General features: G+C 36.7%; 1 protein-coding gene across 1 annotated transcript in view; it reads left to right on the forward strand.

Moving 5' to 3' along the window:
- LOC139685954 (gamma-aminobutyric acid receptor subunit alpha-4-like) overlaps nucleotides 1–19,818 on the forward strand; it is a 94,451-nt gene extending 74,633 nt beyond the window's left edge. Inside the window, exons 6-9 of the mRNA XM_071583089.1 lie at nucleotides 1,991–2,143; nucleotides 4,133–4,396; nucleotides 7,095–7,282; nucleotides 15,640–19,818. Of these exons, the coding sequence (XP_071439190.1) occupies nucleotides 1,991–2,143; nucleotides 4,133–4,396; nucleotides 7,095–7,282; nucleotides 15,640–16,101 (1,067 nt within the window). The 3' untranslated portion in view covers nucleotides 16,102–19,818. The remainder of the gene's footprint in view (nucleotides 1–1,990; nucleotides 2,144–4,132; nucleotides 4,397–7,094; nucleotides 7,283–15,639) is intronic.
- Nucleotides 19,819–20,059: the final 241 nt, after the last annotated feature.

Raw genomic sequence — 20,059 nt, forward strand, 5'->3', positions numbered from 1 at the left:
ATGACCAAGCTTTAGTTTGTCAGTCAGCCAAGGGGCTGCAAGCATTGCTGAGTGAATTGGAAATTCAGTGCGACAGGTATGGGATGAGAATCAACATTAATAAAACAAAGGTTATGCGATTTTCTAGAAAGAAAAAGGGCAAGCTTAACATTAAAATAGGAGGGCAAAAACTAGAGCAGGTAGAACAGTTTACGTATCTCGGTAGTGTTTTGGACCAACACGGTCAAAGTAGTAGGGACGTAAGGAGAAGAATTGCGCTAGGCAAAGAGGCTTTCACGAGGAGGAGGGAGTTGATGACGGGGACTTTGAGTAAGGATGTTAAGAAAAGACTCGTAAAAACTTTGATATGGAGCGTAGCTATGTACGGCGCGGAAACGTGGTAATTGAAGCAGGAGGATAGACGTAGACTGGAGGCCTTTGAAATGTGGGTGTGGAGAAGAATGGAGAAGGTGAAATGGACAGAGAAGAAAACAAATGAGGAAGTACTTGGTATGGTGGGCGAAGAGAGGGGTTTGTTGGGAGCAATCCTATGGAGGCAGGAAAAGTGGATGAAGGGGGTGTTGACCGGCAGTGGGATGTTGAAGACTGTGATAGAGGGTAGAATGTTGGGCAAAAGAGGAAAGGGAAGGAACAGGATAGGGATGTTGGACGGGATGAAGGGCGGAAGAAAGTACTCAGAGATGAAGAGGGACCTGGTGTAGAGTAGAATTTAGGGTTGTGTTTTGTTAGTAGTCACAAAATATTTGTTTGGTAGTTGTGTCCATCGAAAAACCTACCTTAACCGGTAGATTACCTTAAAAAAAAAAATATATATATATATATATATATACTTGTGTATGTGTGTGTGTGTACGAGAATTAGCCAATAAATAAGTCGCAAACATCAGCAAAACAAGTAGGAGCTGTTACGAATATTTCATTGGAAATGCTTGGAACATCCACCGAAAAGTCCCGAATTAGACCCCAGTGATTATCATCTGTTCGGGCCCTAACAAATCATTTACGAGGCCAACGTTTGAAAATGATGATGCAGCAGTCCTAGAGGTTTCTCGTTGGCGACGTCAGAAAACAAAATACTTCTTTGCTACTGGGCATTAAGGACTTGTAAGAAAATGGGAAAAGTGTCTGAATTTACAGAGTAAATACGTATGTAAGAAAAAGAAATAAATTTCGGGAGGTTATTGCTGCCTCAATCCATTTTTGCGACTTATTTATCGACTTAACCTTGCCTAAATTATGTGTGTGAATATATATACAGGCACCAAAACTGTATATACACCCACACAAACTCATAAATTTATCTGTAATATATCTATTAAGTGAATAAAAATATAGAGATTTGGGCTGACTAACTAGCTGCCATATTCTTGAGAAAAAACACTATTTTTGAATGCCCTGTTGTTTAACCGTTAGGTGACCTGAACCAGATATTTTGTGATGGGAACGTTTATGAGGATTCATCATTGGAATTTGTTTCAATCGCACTATCAAATATAACTACAATCAATTACAATAACAATATATATTTAATGCCAAATCTCCAAACGAGTATGAATATTAAGGTCTTTAGTTTGTTTTCTTATCATTACTGACGAATTGGTAGAGTTCAAATACCCTACTCGCAGTAAGGGCATACTCGTAATTCAAAATTCCTTAATTTATTGCAGAACGCCGATAAAATAATTTTGCGTTCAAAACTCTGAAAAGGCGTACACTTATTTTTGGTACACGTTTTCAGATTTTTCTAAAGGGTACTCTTCAGTAAATTTAAATCTAAAAATGGGGTTATATGCCCGGAAATGGGGTATGTATAACACCAGACAAAAAATTCAATTGTAATGGATAAGCCATTTGCGTGGAACGCAACGCACATTCATGTAATAATGCAGGGAAATTTCAATTTCCTTTTCACCAACTAATTCAAATTTTTTAATTGAAGGGTCTCTTCATTCGTGTCATCCTGATATTCCCATTCTTTTTCTCTTCCGCAGACACTTATAGCGTGATAAGGGTGTTCTTCTTTCTGAAGAGGCACACTGGTTATTTTATGCTCCAAGTGTATGTGCCCTGTGGCTTGATCGTATCCTGCTCCTGGGTGTCGTTTTGGATCGACCCGGATGCCGTGCCGGCCCGGGTGTCGCTAGGTGAGGAATAAGGACACCGGAAATGACGTATGAACCACTGGCTCTGCTGGATACATCACTTAAGATAAACCTGGACCATCTTTCAACTTGTGATATGACTGGAAATCCGAAAATCACTTTATCCTTTGAAATTTTAGATACTATCATCTTTGATGTATCGAGGCGTTTACAGGGTGTAAAGTCGAGGTAAACTACTTAAAAAATATGCAGTCAATAGATAAATGAGAAAAAAATTAGTTTTCGTTTTGCTCGTTCTCATTGAATCAGGGAAATAATAGAGGAAAATGGTTTTTGGATAACTTCGCAGAATGTTCAAAGCGAAGTTTATTCCTTAGGAGGGGAATTTATAAAATCAGAGTGCGGATGAACTAGATTACCATCATTGTCAAGGGTTACTATCATTACTGAGATCATTTTTCAGTGTATGAGATGAATTTGCGCTTTTCCACAAGTTTATTGATAATATACTACGCGTTTTGGTTCACAGAACCATCATGATGGCTCTGGGAACCGAAACGTGTGGTAAGTCATCTATAAACTTGTGGAAAAGTGCAAATTTGTTTTTCTTATAATGATGAACTTCCACTACATGCCATGTGACAAGTTGTACAGTTGCAGTTTTCACTTAGTTGAAACTTTCGATGATGGAAAAGGAATAGATAAAATACTTATGATTTCCCGTAAATTTTAATTATTGCGACCATAGTTACGAATCTTTGGGTCATCTTCACGTCCTGAAGACGACTGAAAAAGTCGATACCTGGGTAACATTAATAAAATGTTAGTGGATATTACAATTACTTTGTCCATTATTTTTTCCAATATCTTTGGAGGTTTAAGGTACTGGAATATTTAATTACGAAGATTTGAATATAAAGACTTGAATTATGAAGGCTAAATAAAGGTTCAAATTACGAAGGTTAATATAGGAGGGCACGAACTAAGGCATTTGGAACGGTTAATCTATCTAGGAAGCATTCTATTGTATACGAAGAGAAGCATTATATTCTATACGACGATACAGAGGAAGAATTGAGTTGGGCGAAGAAGCTTTTGCCAGGAGACGGGAATTCACCACGGGAACGTTGACTAAGGATTTTTAGCAAATATTTGTGAAAACTTTGATATGGAGCGTAGTTATGTACGCAATATTTATATGTAGGCAATAGAGACAATCTACGCTTTTATTTGACATGACGACCAAGTTTCCGCCCCAAGGAAGTTTGAACGTAGAGACTTAATTTGTGTTTTTATTGTCTTTAAATGTTTATTCATAAACGTCGCCGAATTTTACAGGCTTAGGCTTTACCTTTTGGACTGCGATAAATTTCTGGCCGCGCGCGATAAGCTATACATCAAGGTATGCCTCGCTTAAAGGAAAGGCGATAGCACAGATGTCCTCAGTCAAATAATTTCTCTTTTGAAGGAATCTAGCCTCCTACGTCTCTTGTAAGACGGAAATGATACACGGATAAAAATCTCTTGGTTTTACTGTTGATTAAATGCTGATAATATACTTATTTCCTTGTCTTTCCATATATTTCTTATTAAAGTTTTGAGTTGTGAGAGGTTCTGAATAATCTCAGCAGTCGGCAGACCCGAATAAATCTATCCCTCTCGCTCGATTAGGGATAATTAAAAACATTTAGTCGAAATAATCAGTTTGATACTCATGAAGTTGAAGTACCATTATAAGGTCATCAACATGTAAACGAAATGAAAAATATCAGAAATGTAACAGTGTTTTTTACATGCACCAGGAGGTAAAAATGCACTTTCACTTTAAAGAGAGATTGAGAAGAAAAACAGCGTAGTTTTTAATAGTTAGACCAACGGAATTTTAGGAAGTTAAAGACAGATACGGACAAACACTATCGATATTTAATTACTCGAACTTATCGCTGTCTTCACTCTCACGGATTTGAATGGAACTTCAAGTCAGTTCGATGAATAATTCCGTCCCGAATTTCCACCGTCCTCTCTCTTCAGGGGTGACGACTGTCCTCTCGATGACCACGATGGGCTTCGGCGGTCGTGCCCAGATGCCCAAGGTGTCGTACGCGACGGCCCTCGACTGGTTTGTCATCCTGTGCTTCTCGTTCGTGTTCGCTGTCATGGTGGAGTATGCGGCCATCAACTTCATCGACAAGATCCGCACGGACGTGAAGAGGAAGGCGGACGAGGAGAAGAAGAAGCGTGAGGAAAAGGAGCGAGAGGAGGAGGAGAGGGAGCGGAAGGAGGGCGCGGAGGCGGGCGGGGGAGACGAGGAGGACGAGGAGGAGAGGAAGAAGAGGAGGAAGAAGGAGGAGGGAGGGCGAAAGCGGAAGGGCTCCGAGCACAACGTTGTGGTCGACAAGAGACCGGCGGTAGGCGCAATGCAAACATATTATTATTAACCCTTAAAACTTTCACGAATTTTAGAAAAATTTCCAGTACGAATTTTTTACCAACATTTTTTTTTAATAACAAGGAAACTTAAAATTTCAATATAAAATATATTCAAATCTATCTGATTTTTTAATATAAAAATATTTGATCATTAATACAACAATAAAAATAATAATATAATTTAAAGTATAATTTTTTTTCTGGAATTCAGGTAGAGCCTCGCTTGAGAGATGAGAAAGATGTATTTTAAGTAAATCGCTAATACATGTATTTATTATGAAAAAACAAAAATAAGTGTGATAAAAACTTTTGGCACACATTTTATTCGTGTGAACAAAATTGAGAGAGATATAAATTTTAATTCTCACCATCAACTGAAACAAAAAATTAATACTCATTTAGCACTTAAACGAAGATCCCTTAATCTATGTAACCAAATTCATGTTGGCAAAAACATTGAAATTATAAAGGACATGCTTCTTAAGGACAACCTTCCAAAGACATTTATTAACATCTTGCTATATACAGGTGTACTGCCTGTATGTAGCATGGTGTATCGTATCGTACCATATACGAGTAGTATCCACATTATCCCCCAATATTCATTCGCAATTACACCACAAGCCAGCAGCAGCTATATTTTACAAATAACCAAAACATCAGAAATAGAAATGAATACGACAGGAACCAGTCATACCGTAATTATCAACCTTTTCCATAATTCAATAGATGATAAACATCACAAGTCTAGGCTTTCGTATTTAAGTTGAAATTCGTGGATTTTCCCTGAAGATTTTCAGCTAAGATATTTGAAGATATCGTTGTTACAACCTCTTCATAGCAACATTAGTACTGTTTCCGTTCAATGAACGCGAAGATGGAGGGGGGAAATTCTGAGATTTGGACGAATAATATCAGCGACGCATTGCGAACAACCAAGATTTACCGAAGCTCCGAAATACGGAGACAACCGACGTAAAGTAATCACTCGACGATAAGTTTTAAACTGCCTGTATACACCTAGCAACGTTTGCGATAATAGTGATTGGAGAAGAGCGACAAACATGCTGAATTTAAGACACTTGGGCTGATTTTCATCAAGTTTAGTTGTGAATGATATATTTGTAGGTTTTGCATTTTTGCTGAATTTAGGTTACTTGGACTTATACTGAGCAAGGTTTTTTCTGTTCAAAACATCTTTGGTATTTTTTAAACCTCGAGAACTTACTTAAATTAAAAAATTTGGTTGAATTTTTGTTTTAATTAAAAGTTTCTAAGTGTTGCAGTGAGGTTCTCGGCAGCACAGAATCTGTTTTTCGTTTAGTATTTATGTATAGTATATTTTTCCCCTCCATCCGCGATTTATCTCCCGCTTTTAGTCAGGGCCTCCAGTTTCCTTGTGATTTTACTAGTATTATCCATCTGCATCCATACACCACCCTGCATCTAGAAGTCTTAGACTTCCTTTGAAAAGGGAAGTTCTGTTGCCGTACCCCGTAATATTCATGCATCATCCGTCATACACATTACAAATATTGCATTCATACTGTTAGTAATTACTCCGTTGACTACAGTAAGTTGACGAACAATGAAACCCAGGAAAAGGTGTAGACTCACATGCAATGCAGCCACTAAGTATCAGGTAATAATCTCATCATGCAGGACGGACAATTCACTGATACTCAATTAAATACCTAGGCGTAACCTCACTCACGAAATCTACTAGACAAAACACATACGAGTGATATGTAGACAAGCTAACAAAAAATAAGGATTTATTGAAGGGGTAATGGGTAAATGTGATAAAAAGATCAAAGAGAAATGTTATCTTTCACTGGTTAGGTCTCATTATGAATATTCTGCAAGTGTATGTGATCCTCGCGAATTTGGATTAATTGCCAAATTGGATCGCGTGCAGTGTAGATTAGATAGATTTGTAAAATGTTGTCATAATAAACTTAGTATCGAATCCAAAATATTAGAGGAGATAGGCTAGGAATCACTCAAGGAGCGAAGGTTAAATTACAGATAAAATCTCTGTTGCGTAAATTGGAAGGACGTATCTTTAGCTGTATCCCATTCTACTACGGTAGGAGAGACCATGTCAGTAAAATTAGAGATGTTAAGTGTAGAACAGATAGACTTAAGATGCCATTTTTTCCACATTGGAAAAGGGATCATAATAATATTGTACGCCCGCGGTAGAGTCATATTCTGGTCAAAATTAGTCGAGTGTGTTTTCACCCCCTACCATACACCCTAGCGGTGGCATTGATGGTACATAAATAAACGAATACATTTGATTTCCACTTCTATTTACAATATACTGAAAAGGGCCTCTCTCAAGCGATTAATCTTATACTCCTTTCCTTCTTACTCTCTTTCCCATTTCTCTCGCCTTAGAATTTCAGCCCTGGCAACATAGTTCTGGGAGGCGTCGGTGAGCACGATATCGTCCGAGTCATCGTGGAGACGGTGGGGGAGGACCCGGGGCAGCGAGGAGCCGAGCAGGGCAAGGGGTTGGGCGGGGGCAAAGTGGCCCCGCCACCGCCGCCGCCCCCAGTCGTGGGAAACCCGCTGGGAGGCGGTCTCGGGGGTGGAATCGCGGGGGGCGTGGGGGCGAGGGCGGGCGTTGGCCACGTGGTCCGCGACAACATCGACTGGGACGAGGAGGCGGAGGAGTACGACGAATACACGGACGAGGAATTGGACGTGGTGGGCAACGGGGCCGGGCCGGAGGACGTGGTCGAGGTACGGCACCTGATATATAAAGCTATGGTCATCACTTGACTCGGCGAAGTTAACTGTGTAATTTCTCTCTTAGTTTATGAGTTACTATAGTTAAGACTGATATAAGTTAAGTTTTATACATTCAAACTCCAGTTAAGGGGAGCATAACAAATGCAACCAGGCTTAAGTTTTCGCAATATCTTTATATCCATTGTTGGTAACTAAGCAATTTGTAATTTTACCCAGTTTGTCTAATTAGCGATCGAATTTTGACGTCAAATTTTCAGTTTTGAAAAATGTGCACTATTCATTCGACATTGACATAGTTGCGTGGAAATTGATCGGTAATAATAAAAGCTGCGTGGAACGCTGTGTAATTACCTTTATTGTCACCTCGATGATAACACCGTGACTTCGACATCTACTGAGAACAATGAAAACTGTTCGGAAAATCACAAGGTTTTAGGTTACCAAGAATGGAATTAAGTTAAAAGTAAAAACTCGGTAAATTTAATCACGGAAACGTTCCATAAGAATTGTTTTAAGTTCCTCATATTAGTTTATTGAGGATATGTTTGCTCCAGCGAGTACTTCCGTAAGTAACATTTCTCCGTTTCTCAAAGAAACATGAATTATCATATCATAAGCTGACGAGCCATTATATTTTTCTAAATAAGGTTAATTAAATTAATTATGTCTTCTCGTTTTCTTTTCCTTTGCCTTGTCATTGATCTTTTTCTGCTTTCGTAGATTTTCTATCCTCAATGCATGTTCGCTGAATTTGATCAGATTCCTCCTTCACTATCTTTTACATCTTCCCCCCTCCTTCGACTCACCATTCTCTTCTCATCAAAGCCTCCCACGCGGTCCAGACACCTTTCCCCAAGTCCTCTCTTTTCCATTTTTCACTCGAATCCATCTCCAAAAATCACCTACCCTCCCAGTTTTCATTCTCCAGCATCGTGTCCATATCATTTCACCCTCTTTTCTTGTATTTTTCTAATGATGCGCCCAACGTTTTTTTGCCCCTCTGATTTTCTTCGTTCTAATTTTTCTTCGACTACTTATATCATCCATCTATTCTTTTTGACACCCCCGATTTCGTCACATCCAAATTACTCTCGTATTCTTTCTGCATCTGTCATATCTTTCCACTACAAATATCAATATCTTGCGACTACCTTTTCCGCCTTAACTGCCGCCGCCTGCCACTGATTCTCTTATCACATATCACCCCAGATATCATCATCCAAGGATTCCAACCGGTTTGCACTCCATGATTCAATCATTCGTTCAGTCTTCTTTCTAAAGTCGTCCTATTCATTCAATTAATTTAAAATATTTCACTCGTTGCAGCTTCTTCTCTTTAGGTATACATTTTCATCACGGCCATTAACCATAAGACTGATATATGCAGCTTTCTACCTAATAATATTAAGTCCTCTCTTCAAAATATTTTCCACTCCGACATATTTTATGAACCTTTATTTTTTAATATTGTGTAATACACATTCACCTGATATTGGCATTAACCATGGGGGTTAGCCCAGCCACTTCTCTCGTGATGACATTTATGACTAAAACGATACAAAAGCTCAGGCGTTAGAATTTCTCATATTGTCATTTTCTAATTGCAAAACTCTCTTTTGGCTCCCATTACTACTTACTATGCTGCTTCATACATGCCTACTATTATTATCACATATATTTCCGACATTTTTTCCATCAATCATTCCAAACCAATCATGACGATTCACGCGCTTTTTCCATATGTTTGAACGCCTAGTTTTTCGGCCTCTGCATCTCCCAGTAATTTTCTGTTTTTTTATTTTATTATTAGTCAAAATTTGTCATTCATAGAACTTTTTCCCCGTCAAAAATATCCAAGCCGTCCCTCCTATATTCTTGTTTATTTTCTAAGCCGTCATTTTAGTATCTTTTCCCCAATTTTGATCGTGTTCGACATTAACTCAATTCCCCTATGTTCTTTCCTAACTTTCCTGGGTGTTACGCTCTTTGCGTTTGACCATGATCAGACGGACCCTCCTTTATTCCCAACGTACATTTCCTACTCCAAGTTATGACGAGTACATCAACCTTAATGTTAGTAATCATATGTCAGTCCTATTTAAACAGTTGCCTTATGGTTGACCAATTCTCTACTCTCGGAATACTTTTACGTATCATTAATGTCTTATTAATCGGCCCCTAGGGCCACATCATTGTCAGACATGGGTATACCAACCCAGGTATATATTTTAGAATCATAATGCTATTAAAACGGATTATGATTGGTTCACCAATAAATGACTATGTCAAATGTTACTTTAATGTAAATATCTTGTAAAACCAATACTTTTATGATATTAATATATTGACTATTTCGTGTTTGTGTCCATAGGTTTATTAATTCCATTGGTAAGAGTCTCTTTGGTATACCGACAAGGAAATGAGTTTTTTCATTGGTTGAATATTGATTGTAAATTATTAAGAAAGCTTGTTTTAACACATACGATATTTTTTTATAAATATGGTGGTATACTTATCTTTATTCATTGAATAAATTATAACAGATAGCATTGTCATTATTGCTTCACTTCTTAGTTTACTTTTTGATGAAAACTGTTAAAATTCTTTTTTATTAGTGATAATTACCTCATCAATAATTAGGTTTAAAATAAACTTTTACTAATTTATAACATTTTTTGATAAATCTTTTAAACTAATCACTCTTTAATTCATTTTGTTTTACTATCAGCTGACAATGTTGGTAAGTCTTGAAAAATGTCTTCACGTAGCGTAAATGAAACTGCTTTTCATTTTAAGAACATGTAGGTAATTGACGAATATGTTCAAAGTTAATAACGCTTGCCATAGTCGCTAATAATTTATCCGCTTTTAAATTGATTTTATTGCTACTGCAAGATGCTAGAGGGATAATTAGAGGTGTATTTAAAAGACGCTTTACTATTCGTTTAATCATAAGATTAATATTGGTTTTGTACGTTTCCCACTAATACTATTGTGGTTTCTGACGAGAGATACGTGCCGGAAGAAGAGATTTGCATGCCTCCCCTGTAGATTTGATCATAAGTAGGCCATCATAGTTGCTGTGCAATAAGTTTATAGCAATAGGTTTTGGGCGATAGTTGTAGTAGTTCAAGTGTATTAGCTTTTTTAAACGTTTCCTTATAACTTAAGCTCCATTTGCTCTGTTTATTTTCTCCTTTGCTTGTTCATATACGTGCATTCTAATTTTAAGATATTGAAGGAACTAGAGTCAAACTTCCCTTTCAAAATGTTGCAAGAGACAAGTAGTTGGAATGTGACCTCTCAACAGGGAGTCTCGCCAATTCTTTCCATAAACAAAGAAAGTATTTTATTACTCATCTGTTTAAAATTCGTTACAAATTTGCGTACATTTGTATGAGACGCATTACGATAAACCTGAGCTTAAATACTATTCTAATTAGTGCATCTCTATGATAATTTCACGAGCAGTTGAGATAGAGGGATGCTGATCACACGTACTGAGGAAAAAAGAGGGTTTGGCCGCAAGCCGACTCTAGTGATTTTAATGCTCAACGTTTTCTAACGCTCGTCATACTATCTGCTCAATGCTCTTCATCACAAGTTCCACTTACTGCTCATATTATTTTCATTTTACAACTTTTTCATCAATCTTATACAAATTATTTTCTCCACCCATGATGTCTGCTTTCTCGAATTGTACCTAAATAGGGACTTCCCTTTTACCTCCAAATCTAACACACCATCAATTTACTTTCTTTAACTGAATCCTTCCCCTATTTCATTAGACAAAAACATATCAAAACTCTAAAATTAACGCTAATACTCATATCCTGACGGTAAAATATAGGAATCATATAATTCCTGTCACTAGTTCGAACTGAGTTCCTCCCAGTAAATTTTTTTTCGCATAAATTCCGCATTGCTCGATGTCATGAAATCCCTCTGCATAATACTTTCTTATATTTTTAAGGTAATACTTCTTTCAACTGCAATTATTTTCTTCCACAGTACTACCCAGGTGCGTAAACTGTGTGGTTTAATGTAATTAAAATGTATCTATTTAAAGGTTCGATTTTACATATTTTAGCCTTCCTACCGTCTTACAATCTCACTAATTGCGCGTCATAAAGTATGCTATTATTTCCATGGCTTCAGACCACTCTTCTTTTGTAGTTAGAAATAACAGTTGAAATCTTGGCAATTTGCCCAACTAATTAAAACTTTATTGCCTGAACAACTGCGAATAAATCATGTTGTTAGTCGCATTTTGAGAGGTAAATGGCTTAATGGCAACGCAGCCGAGAGAAAAGTGAACGGGAAGCAAGGAGGGAGACCCGGGGAGATAAATGAATAACCTACTTTTACATTGTACACTTAACTCCACGGCTAGGCTTTGTTGTAGAGAATTATTCAGCACCAATCAGGCAGCATCATAAATAAAGTTTTTCAATGTAGTTAGTCACAATAAAATGTAAAATAATTCAATTCTAAGTGATAATAACCACAGGTAATTTCACTAATGAATTTAAGTACTGTATACTCCACTGCGAAAAAGATAGGAGCTGTTAGTAGCAGGAAAAACAATAAAGAAGGTTGGATCTAATAATGGTAACAAATTAGGTAACTTAAAATAAAAAACACACGCATATATATGTATATATAAACATATACCAGATATATATGCATGTAAATATGTGTCCATATTTTCACCGTACTAATAGTGTGTTCCATTGGTTGGGAGGAAAGTTATGTAGAGATTGATTTTGTCATAATCCCGAATAACTTAAGAAATGACATTTGTTGAAAAAAACGTGGTCGCCTATGTGCCATTTATCCTTAATTGATATATATATATATATATACACATATATATATGTATATATATATATACACACACACATATATATATATATATATATATATATATATATATATATATATATATATATATATATATATATGTATATATATATATATATATATATGTATATATATACACACATATATATATATATATGTATATATATACACATATATATATATATATATATATATATATATATATATATATATATATATATATGTGTATATACACACACACACACACATATATATATATATATATATATATATATATATATATATATATATGTGTGTGTGTGTGTGTTTTATATATATAGATATACCTTGCTTTGATGCCGAGGAGCGTGACTATTAAAAGTAATTTACAACTGATTTCTTATTTTTCCTGCCTTTACGTTATCCATTACTTTTACAATTTTTCTACCAGCAGTCCAGAAATAATTACATCAAATGCTTTTTTAGCAGGATGAGTAAAATACTGAAGGCTACGATATCCATTCAATGTCTTTGTCCTTACTAAATCTTCCTCCTTCCAAAGATAATCTGTTGCTAAAGCAGTCCTCAAATGTATAAGACCTATTTCCAAATGTTTTTATTACTGACTCTTATTTGGGCATTTGCTATAAATTGATCAACGGGCTAAGCTGTTTCTGGCTATACTAAATTAATATTTTTGGTTTGTGGTCGTACTCAGTAATAGATTCATTTAGTTTCATCCGTCCACTTCTTATAATGACCTGAGACATTGTATGCCAATACAGAAGTATATTTTTACCTGCTCCTATTACTATTTTGCTTTTTATGAATAACTATGACAATACTCACATTAGTGGTTTGGGTATGCAATTTTGGACTTAACATTTCCGATCTTTTTTGATTTTATTGTTAATTTCACTTAAATTCTTCAGTTTCTTTATTATGATTTATATATATATATATATATATATATATATATATATATATATATATATATATATATATATATACACACACAAATACATTAATATGCATTCTTTACTTCAAAAATTTAGCCTTGTAAAGGTCTACCTATAATATTTGTAAACATGTTCTAACCTGTCATAAATAGTTACCACCTTGCAGATATTTTTATTTCCCTGCAAAAAATTAACATTTTTTAAGTTTTATCTTATTTTAAAAACACTAGGACGGAGAGCTGGGACGTTAAGTGCAGCAGCCTTGGCTTTTAAGTCCGACTTCCAGATAATCTTGCCTCACGTGACTCACTGCAATCCACATGAAGGCCGGCGCTTTTTGTTCCAGCCATTACTCCGTGTTACGTGAAGTTTGGTTACAATGAACATGACAACCAGACACACACGCATACGAGGCCTGTTCAAAAATTATCGCGACTTTTGCGTTTTTTCAAAAATTATTTATTTATTCAGAAATATTTATTTTGTACCCTTCAAAGTAATCCCCATTAGATATTATACAATTGTGCCAACGTTTATTCCAATCCTCGAAGGACTTCAAAAAATCATGTTTTTTGATATTGTTTAGCTTCTCCTTCGATGCAGTCTTTATCTCGTCAATCGTAGTGTAGCGTCATCCTTTCATGGGCCTCTTTAGTTACGGGCACAAGAAAAAGTCAATGGAGGCCGGATCTGGGGAATGCGGTGGCTGCGGCATCATTTGTGTGTTGTTTTAATTCAAAAATTCGTGCACAAGGTACGATGTGTGAGCAGGGGCGTCGTCATGGTGCAAAAGCCAATTTTTGTCCTTCCACAAACCCTGGTGTTTGTGGCGGATTGCTTCGCGCAAAACTTGCAGGTAATATTATTTATTTACCGTTCTACCCTCTGTCGGTAATATTATTTATTTACCGTTCTACCCCTTGGCAAGAAATCATGATTCACCACGCCTCTGCAATTGAAGAAAACTGCAAGCTAAACTTTCACACTAGAATGAACTTAACGCGCGTTTTTCGGTCTTAGCTCATGCTGCAGCCTCCATTGGGATAATTCATTGAACTTTGGTTTCCACGTCATAACCATAATCCCATGATTCGTCACCAGCTTTTGACCCTATGGAGCAAATTTGGGTCGTCGGGGGCAGAGTCCAACATCTCATTAGCAATGTTAATGCGTTACTGTTTTTGGTCGAAATGGAGCAATTTTGGTACGAATTTCGCGGCGACCCGTGTCATGCCCAAATCATTGGTAATAATCGAATAACACGAGCCAATCGATATGTTTAGGTCTTCAGAAACCTCTCTAATGGTGATTCGGTGATTGACCAATACTATTTTCTTCACTTTGTCAATGTTTTCGTTTGTTGTTTACGTGCTCGGGTGTTCGGCACGCTCTTCGTCCTTCACATCTCCTCAGCCCTCTGAGATAATTTTGTACCATCAATAAACGGCCCTAGGTAGCTTCTCCATATGCCACAGTCAACATCTGGAATGCGTCCGCGCACTTAACTTCGTATTTCATACAAAATTTGATCCAGATTCTTAGATCCATTTTTGGTAACAGGCAAAAATCGAAGACAAGCGAAAACGTGTCCAAGCAAAACAGCTGTGAACAATTGACAGATCATTCAAAATGGCCGAAATTTTTGGCATAAGTGAGAGACATAAGTACCAACATAGCGCTACAAAAAATCGAGAATCAAATATACTTAATCCACGAAAATTGAAAATTCGCGATACTTCTTGAATAGACCTCGTAGATATATATAGATTATTTTGTCGAAGTGACACGGAAGTGTTGAATAACAAACTTGGACAGCAACAAACAATATAAGAACACATAAAAAGATCACTCACGCGTTATTTCTTGATCATTTCGACGGAATTCAGCTCCGTCTTCATCGGAAGAAATATAAGTAATGACTGCTGGAATAGGAGAGGTGAGGGGTGCGAGAGAAAGGACCTCCCTTAACATATGTTCTTCATGGTCATATTTTAGGATGTTTGGGTTCAACTTTGATATGGTGGTGTATCGTGTGAGGGAAGAACTAGTATTTCCTTCTCTCTGTGACGGTGACTATAGTTTGCCTATTTTATCTCGGTGTTAGGAACCTTTTCATAATTTTGTGCGATAATAATCCCCTCTGTGTCGCAAGAAAACTCGGATGTCTATTAACTTCCTAAAAGTATTAAAAAGGTTGCCTGCTATCTTTATTATTCAAGGGCTCCAAACCTAAATCCTCCAGCGTATCCGCGCGTTTATTCGTTTCTCGGAGCAACTTTAGACAAATATAGTGGCTTTTCGCTGTACGCTTTCAATCAGTAAGGTAATTAGCGTTTTCTCTCGCATATCTCAAACATTTACTCGCCACGTTTTCCACATTCTGATGAGCTAGAGTGAATCGAAATCTCTTAATTACAATTAAAATCATCGATTGAAAAGACTAGTTATAACAAAGTTAGGTAGGAGTTGGCACAAAACTATTTAATTAATATTAACGCGTCCGGAGTGTGAACGATGGGTGGTGGTGCCATTGATTCTCCCACACAGATGGCCGTCTCCGACTCGGCTGATCGCCTGGGCGTTGGCTGCGACGCAGACATGGGGCGCACCACAAACCTGAGGAGGGCTCGGAGTGTGACAGCGTCTCCCGTGGACGCCCCCAGGTGGCAGCACACCCTCATGGCTCCCATCCGTGCATGGAGGAGCTCCCGCATGTTCACCAAGGATGAGTTCGGCTCGGTGATGATGTTTCTCGGCGTGGAGCAACCGCCCAACGGCCGCGGTGTCGAGGCCTCGGAGGCCATGGTCCCTGCCGGGAAATTCTCCAAGATCGACATAACCTCCCGGCGGATGTTCCCCATCATGTTCTTCACACTTATCTGCATCTATTGGGTGGCTTACATGTACTACATAACGGACGAGTACCAGGCCGAGGGTTGGCACACCACGGGTGAAGACGGCATAGGGCCAAGGCGCAACGTGGTCTTCGTCGCCGGGGAGAACAACTGACCCCTGAACTTATTGGCGCCGGAGTACTCGTTGGACTTCGACAATGGATGACGATAAATATGATTCCGCTCACGTGATGAAAGTGGTATGCGGATTTATTTGCTGTTTTTCTGTGAGGTACTATAAACCAGGACATATCCTCCAGTGACTGGATATGGAGGGAAGGTAACTAACATGCAATGTTTTTAGGCGTACCTCAGTGGAACTCCACGATACTAAGAAAGAAAGCGAAACATTTCTGATCCACATAATATTTGCTTTATCTGCGATCGGTTTTGATGCAAAGTATTGAAGACGCCAAAATATGATAGACGGTAACTTAGGATATGGGGATTCAAAAATTTTTTGTGGAACAGCAAAGTTTTATATTCTCCACGAGAAAAAAATATAAGTAGACAACAATGGTTAGTTGCAATAATTTTTCTTAAATGATGCATAGGATATGAATATTAGAGGATTCTCTATATCTACACAAATACCCCAAGATTCTTCCAAAAGGAGTGTGGCAGGGGATGCGTGCATCAGGTGTTAGGTCAACGGATAAAGGAGAGGAAGGGTGTTTAAAGGGTTGGTAAAAAGGGAAAAAACGAGCAAATGGGTAAAAACAAATCTAAACAATCAATGTTTTAGACCAATGGGTAGAGTACTGGGCACACACTCAAGAGGTCAGGGTTCGATTTTGGAAATTTTGGCACCCTCAGCTTCATCCAAATTGTGTGATATATTTCTGGACCCTCCCTTGGAAACCACCTAAAAAGAAAATGTCTACCTGTACTAATACGCATAATTCAATGGCCGTTGGGATTTGTTATAGGTGAGCTTAAGCATCACGTAACGTATCACGGCAACGTTAGGGTTAGCGTATTGTGCTTTTATTCGTAGTTCTTGTCAAAGTTGGTTTATTGTAATTGCTTAATAAATCCCTCGGGAAGCATAAATGTTCTTGCTTAGTTCCCTGTCATCCGTCACAATCCCTTTGATAGGATATACACAAATAAAAATCCTTATTTCTGCCTCGGAAAGACTTCATTTTCCTACGAAATAGAAAAATGTGGAATCGCTCGGTGTCGAAGTTGTTTGCTTTAAGACTTCGCCAGCGGAAAAATGCTCGGTAGCTCGATAGCTCGTAAATCTGACGTGCTGTAGTGACCAAGATATAGTCAAAATTAAAAAAATGGAAATGAATGAATTTGAATGAGGTTTGGATACGTATATATATTTTTTGCTTGACCTCAATAACATTAATCACGACATGCTAGTCTCATCACTCCCATAGAAAAGAATTTTTACCCATAACCTTAAAAAAACCTTTTCTAAGCAATAAAAGAAGAAAGTGTGAATTTTTATTTTTTATCACTATCTATGTGCCGCATGGGTGCGCTGTAAAGATAATATAATTTTTTAAGTGAAACTACCATTACTTAGTAGATTACTTTGCAAAATTATTATCAACTTCCCAGAAAGATAAATGAAGCTGAAATATGTGTTTATCCATATTAGATGATTTGAGGTTCCACCTGGAAGCGGAAATGGAATTTTGCCATTAAAAATACCATTTCACCGATCGCAATATTTAAATGGTCAATTTAGACCGGATAATATATAACTGACTATCACCACGAGCAAATTGTGTAAGCACAAAATCAATGTGAAGTATTAGGGTCAAGCAAAATAATAGTCTAGTTCAAATTTGGAATTTGTTATTACGGATAGTAAACGTTGATACTTCATTTTAATTAAGACAAAATATAAAGAGAAAAAATTTTATTTTACTGGCTACGGTACATGTCCATGCAAAATATGTGCAGGTTTCATCAATTTTAATTAGACATCAATAGTAAATGCGCTTTCCTTTATTTAATCCTCATGGTCTTTGCTGAGGGTATACAAATATTCGTGTGATAATAGTCATTTGAAAATTAACTTCCGTACAATTTTTAACTTGGCCACGGACCAGCCGGCAATTGCAGTATGTAAATGGGACACCTCCGCTGCCATGTAATCTTTGTGTCACTGTCGATAAAAATATATGTACACCAACAGATAGATGACATTGAGAGATAACACAGGTTTAAAACCTTCTGGTGTAAGTAATTAGTCAGGAAACAATTAGAAGAATTTAAAACTTGAACTCACCTCGAATAGCTGACAACATTATCCTAGTGAACACGGATTCTGAGAGTGGAATTCACGTTAGTGCAAAATGTAAATATTTATCATTCGTATATTTGCATTTGTTACATTAGATTCTTAGCTGGATATAAATGGTCTTTAATCGCACCGTCCTATGATCTACCAGTTGATTATTCATGTGGAAAAATGAATCAAGAACTACTTCCTGCTCGAAAAACCTATCACTAATATACCATTGCCGCTCTCGGCAGTATACGTGTATCCCATCCTGGTCATGAATTGGGGTGGAATGCATTTTTATTCTCTTCAAACCTTAATCAGACTTACGGCATTAGTTTTCATTTTCTGATAGTACCATTAGGCTTTCAAAACTTAGTCGTAGATGTACCTATGAGTCAGTGAAAAGCTTTTTTCACGATATATGTTGAAATTGATTCAGTTAGAAAACAGGAACAATTTACTTGAGAGAAGAATTCTAGTCACATCCCACAGAAATATGGGGAGAGAACAAATGGAATGTAAATCATGAAATCTAATTAAAATTTTTTTATATAAATTGAATACGTTTTAATCATCAAAATAATTTGACCAGTAATAGTGACGGATTCGGTAGTGCGTTGTTGAAATTTAATATGCGACCAGTAAAACAATCAGAGTTTACCAATAATTTTGCTACTGAGGACATGTGACTATATTAAAAGATTATTATCTATATGATAGATAACTAAAATACCATTAAGAATTTTACATGCTGAATTTTTTCTGGGTAACATTTTATTGATGACACAAACACAAAAGTATCTGAACTAATGATTGAAAATTCAATTTTTTCCGCGAATATATCAGCGATTATGCAAATTCATCATGGTAAAAAGTCTAACCTTTAATTAGAAGTCTTTTTACAATGTCTTTTTTCCCATTCTGCACTTGTTAGCAGAATCATAACGATACATTAAAATGAATGATTCATAGAACCAATTGTTGAAATAAGGTTCTTTCTTTTTACAATTTAATTCCATCGGTCGCCAATTCAGCAAATATCGAAAATTTGTCTCTTGACGCGGTAAAATACATTTCTCTATAGTTCTGTAAAATTACTTTTGAATAACACAAGAAATATTTTAGAAAATGAAGTTGAGAGTGATTTTTCAAGTGGTATGTAAATTACCATTTTTATTTAAAGATTGGCGTTTCTGAAGACTATATAACCTGCCTCCATTCACAAATACTGGAGGTGATAATATGTTTCTAATATAAATATTTTTTCTTCATTGTGATCAAAAACCATCCAGATTTAGTCAACCCATTGTCGAAATCGTCATATTTTGTTATATATGTCTTGTATTCACCCATGTATTTGCTAGTATCGCTCGATAAGCATGCCTACAACATTTTGGAGTCCATGGTTTACGCATGTGAGGTCATGTCAGCATTATTTGTGTTTTATTTAAATTTCAACTATTTAATAATTTGTGATGTTTAGTTTGTCAATCCAATGGTTGGAAATTTTTAATTGTTTTGTCATAACCCACGGGATGTATTTTTATGGTGTACAATATTTGTAAAATGTATTCGAGATCTAGATTCAATATGATAATAAACTTTAATTAAAATATTTTTAATTATTAGCTGTGGTTTTTAATTTCAAATAAACCAACTGCATGTTTTACATTCCGTGTATTGAAATACCATCGTCTCTTATTTTACGTGAATATGGTTTTGACGCTCATGCGGAGTATTCACCGCATCAAATGAAGAAAGTGTCAAGCCAGAGGTGTATAGTATTAACGCATTCCATAATTGAAAATCGGATTTGTGGTTATTT

This window comes from Hetaerina americana, unplaced genomic scaffold (genome assembly GCF_022747635.1).
Source record: "Hetaerina americana unplaced genomic scaffold, ioHetAmer1.1.p SCAF_122, whole genome shotgun sequence".
NCBI classification, from domain to species: Eukaryota; Metazoa; Arthropoda; class Insecta; order Odonata; family Calopterygidae; genus Hetaerina; species Hetaerina americana.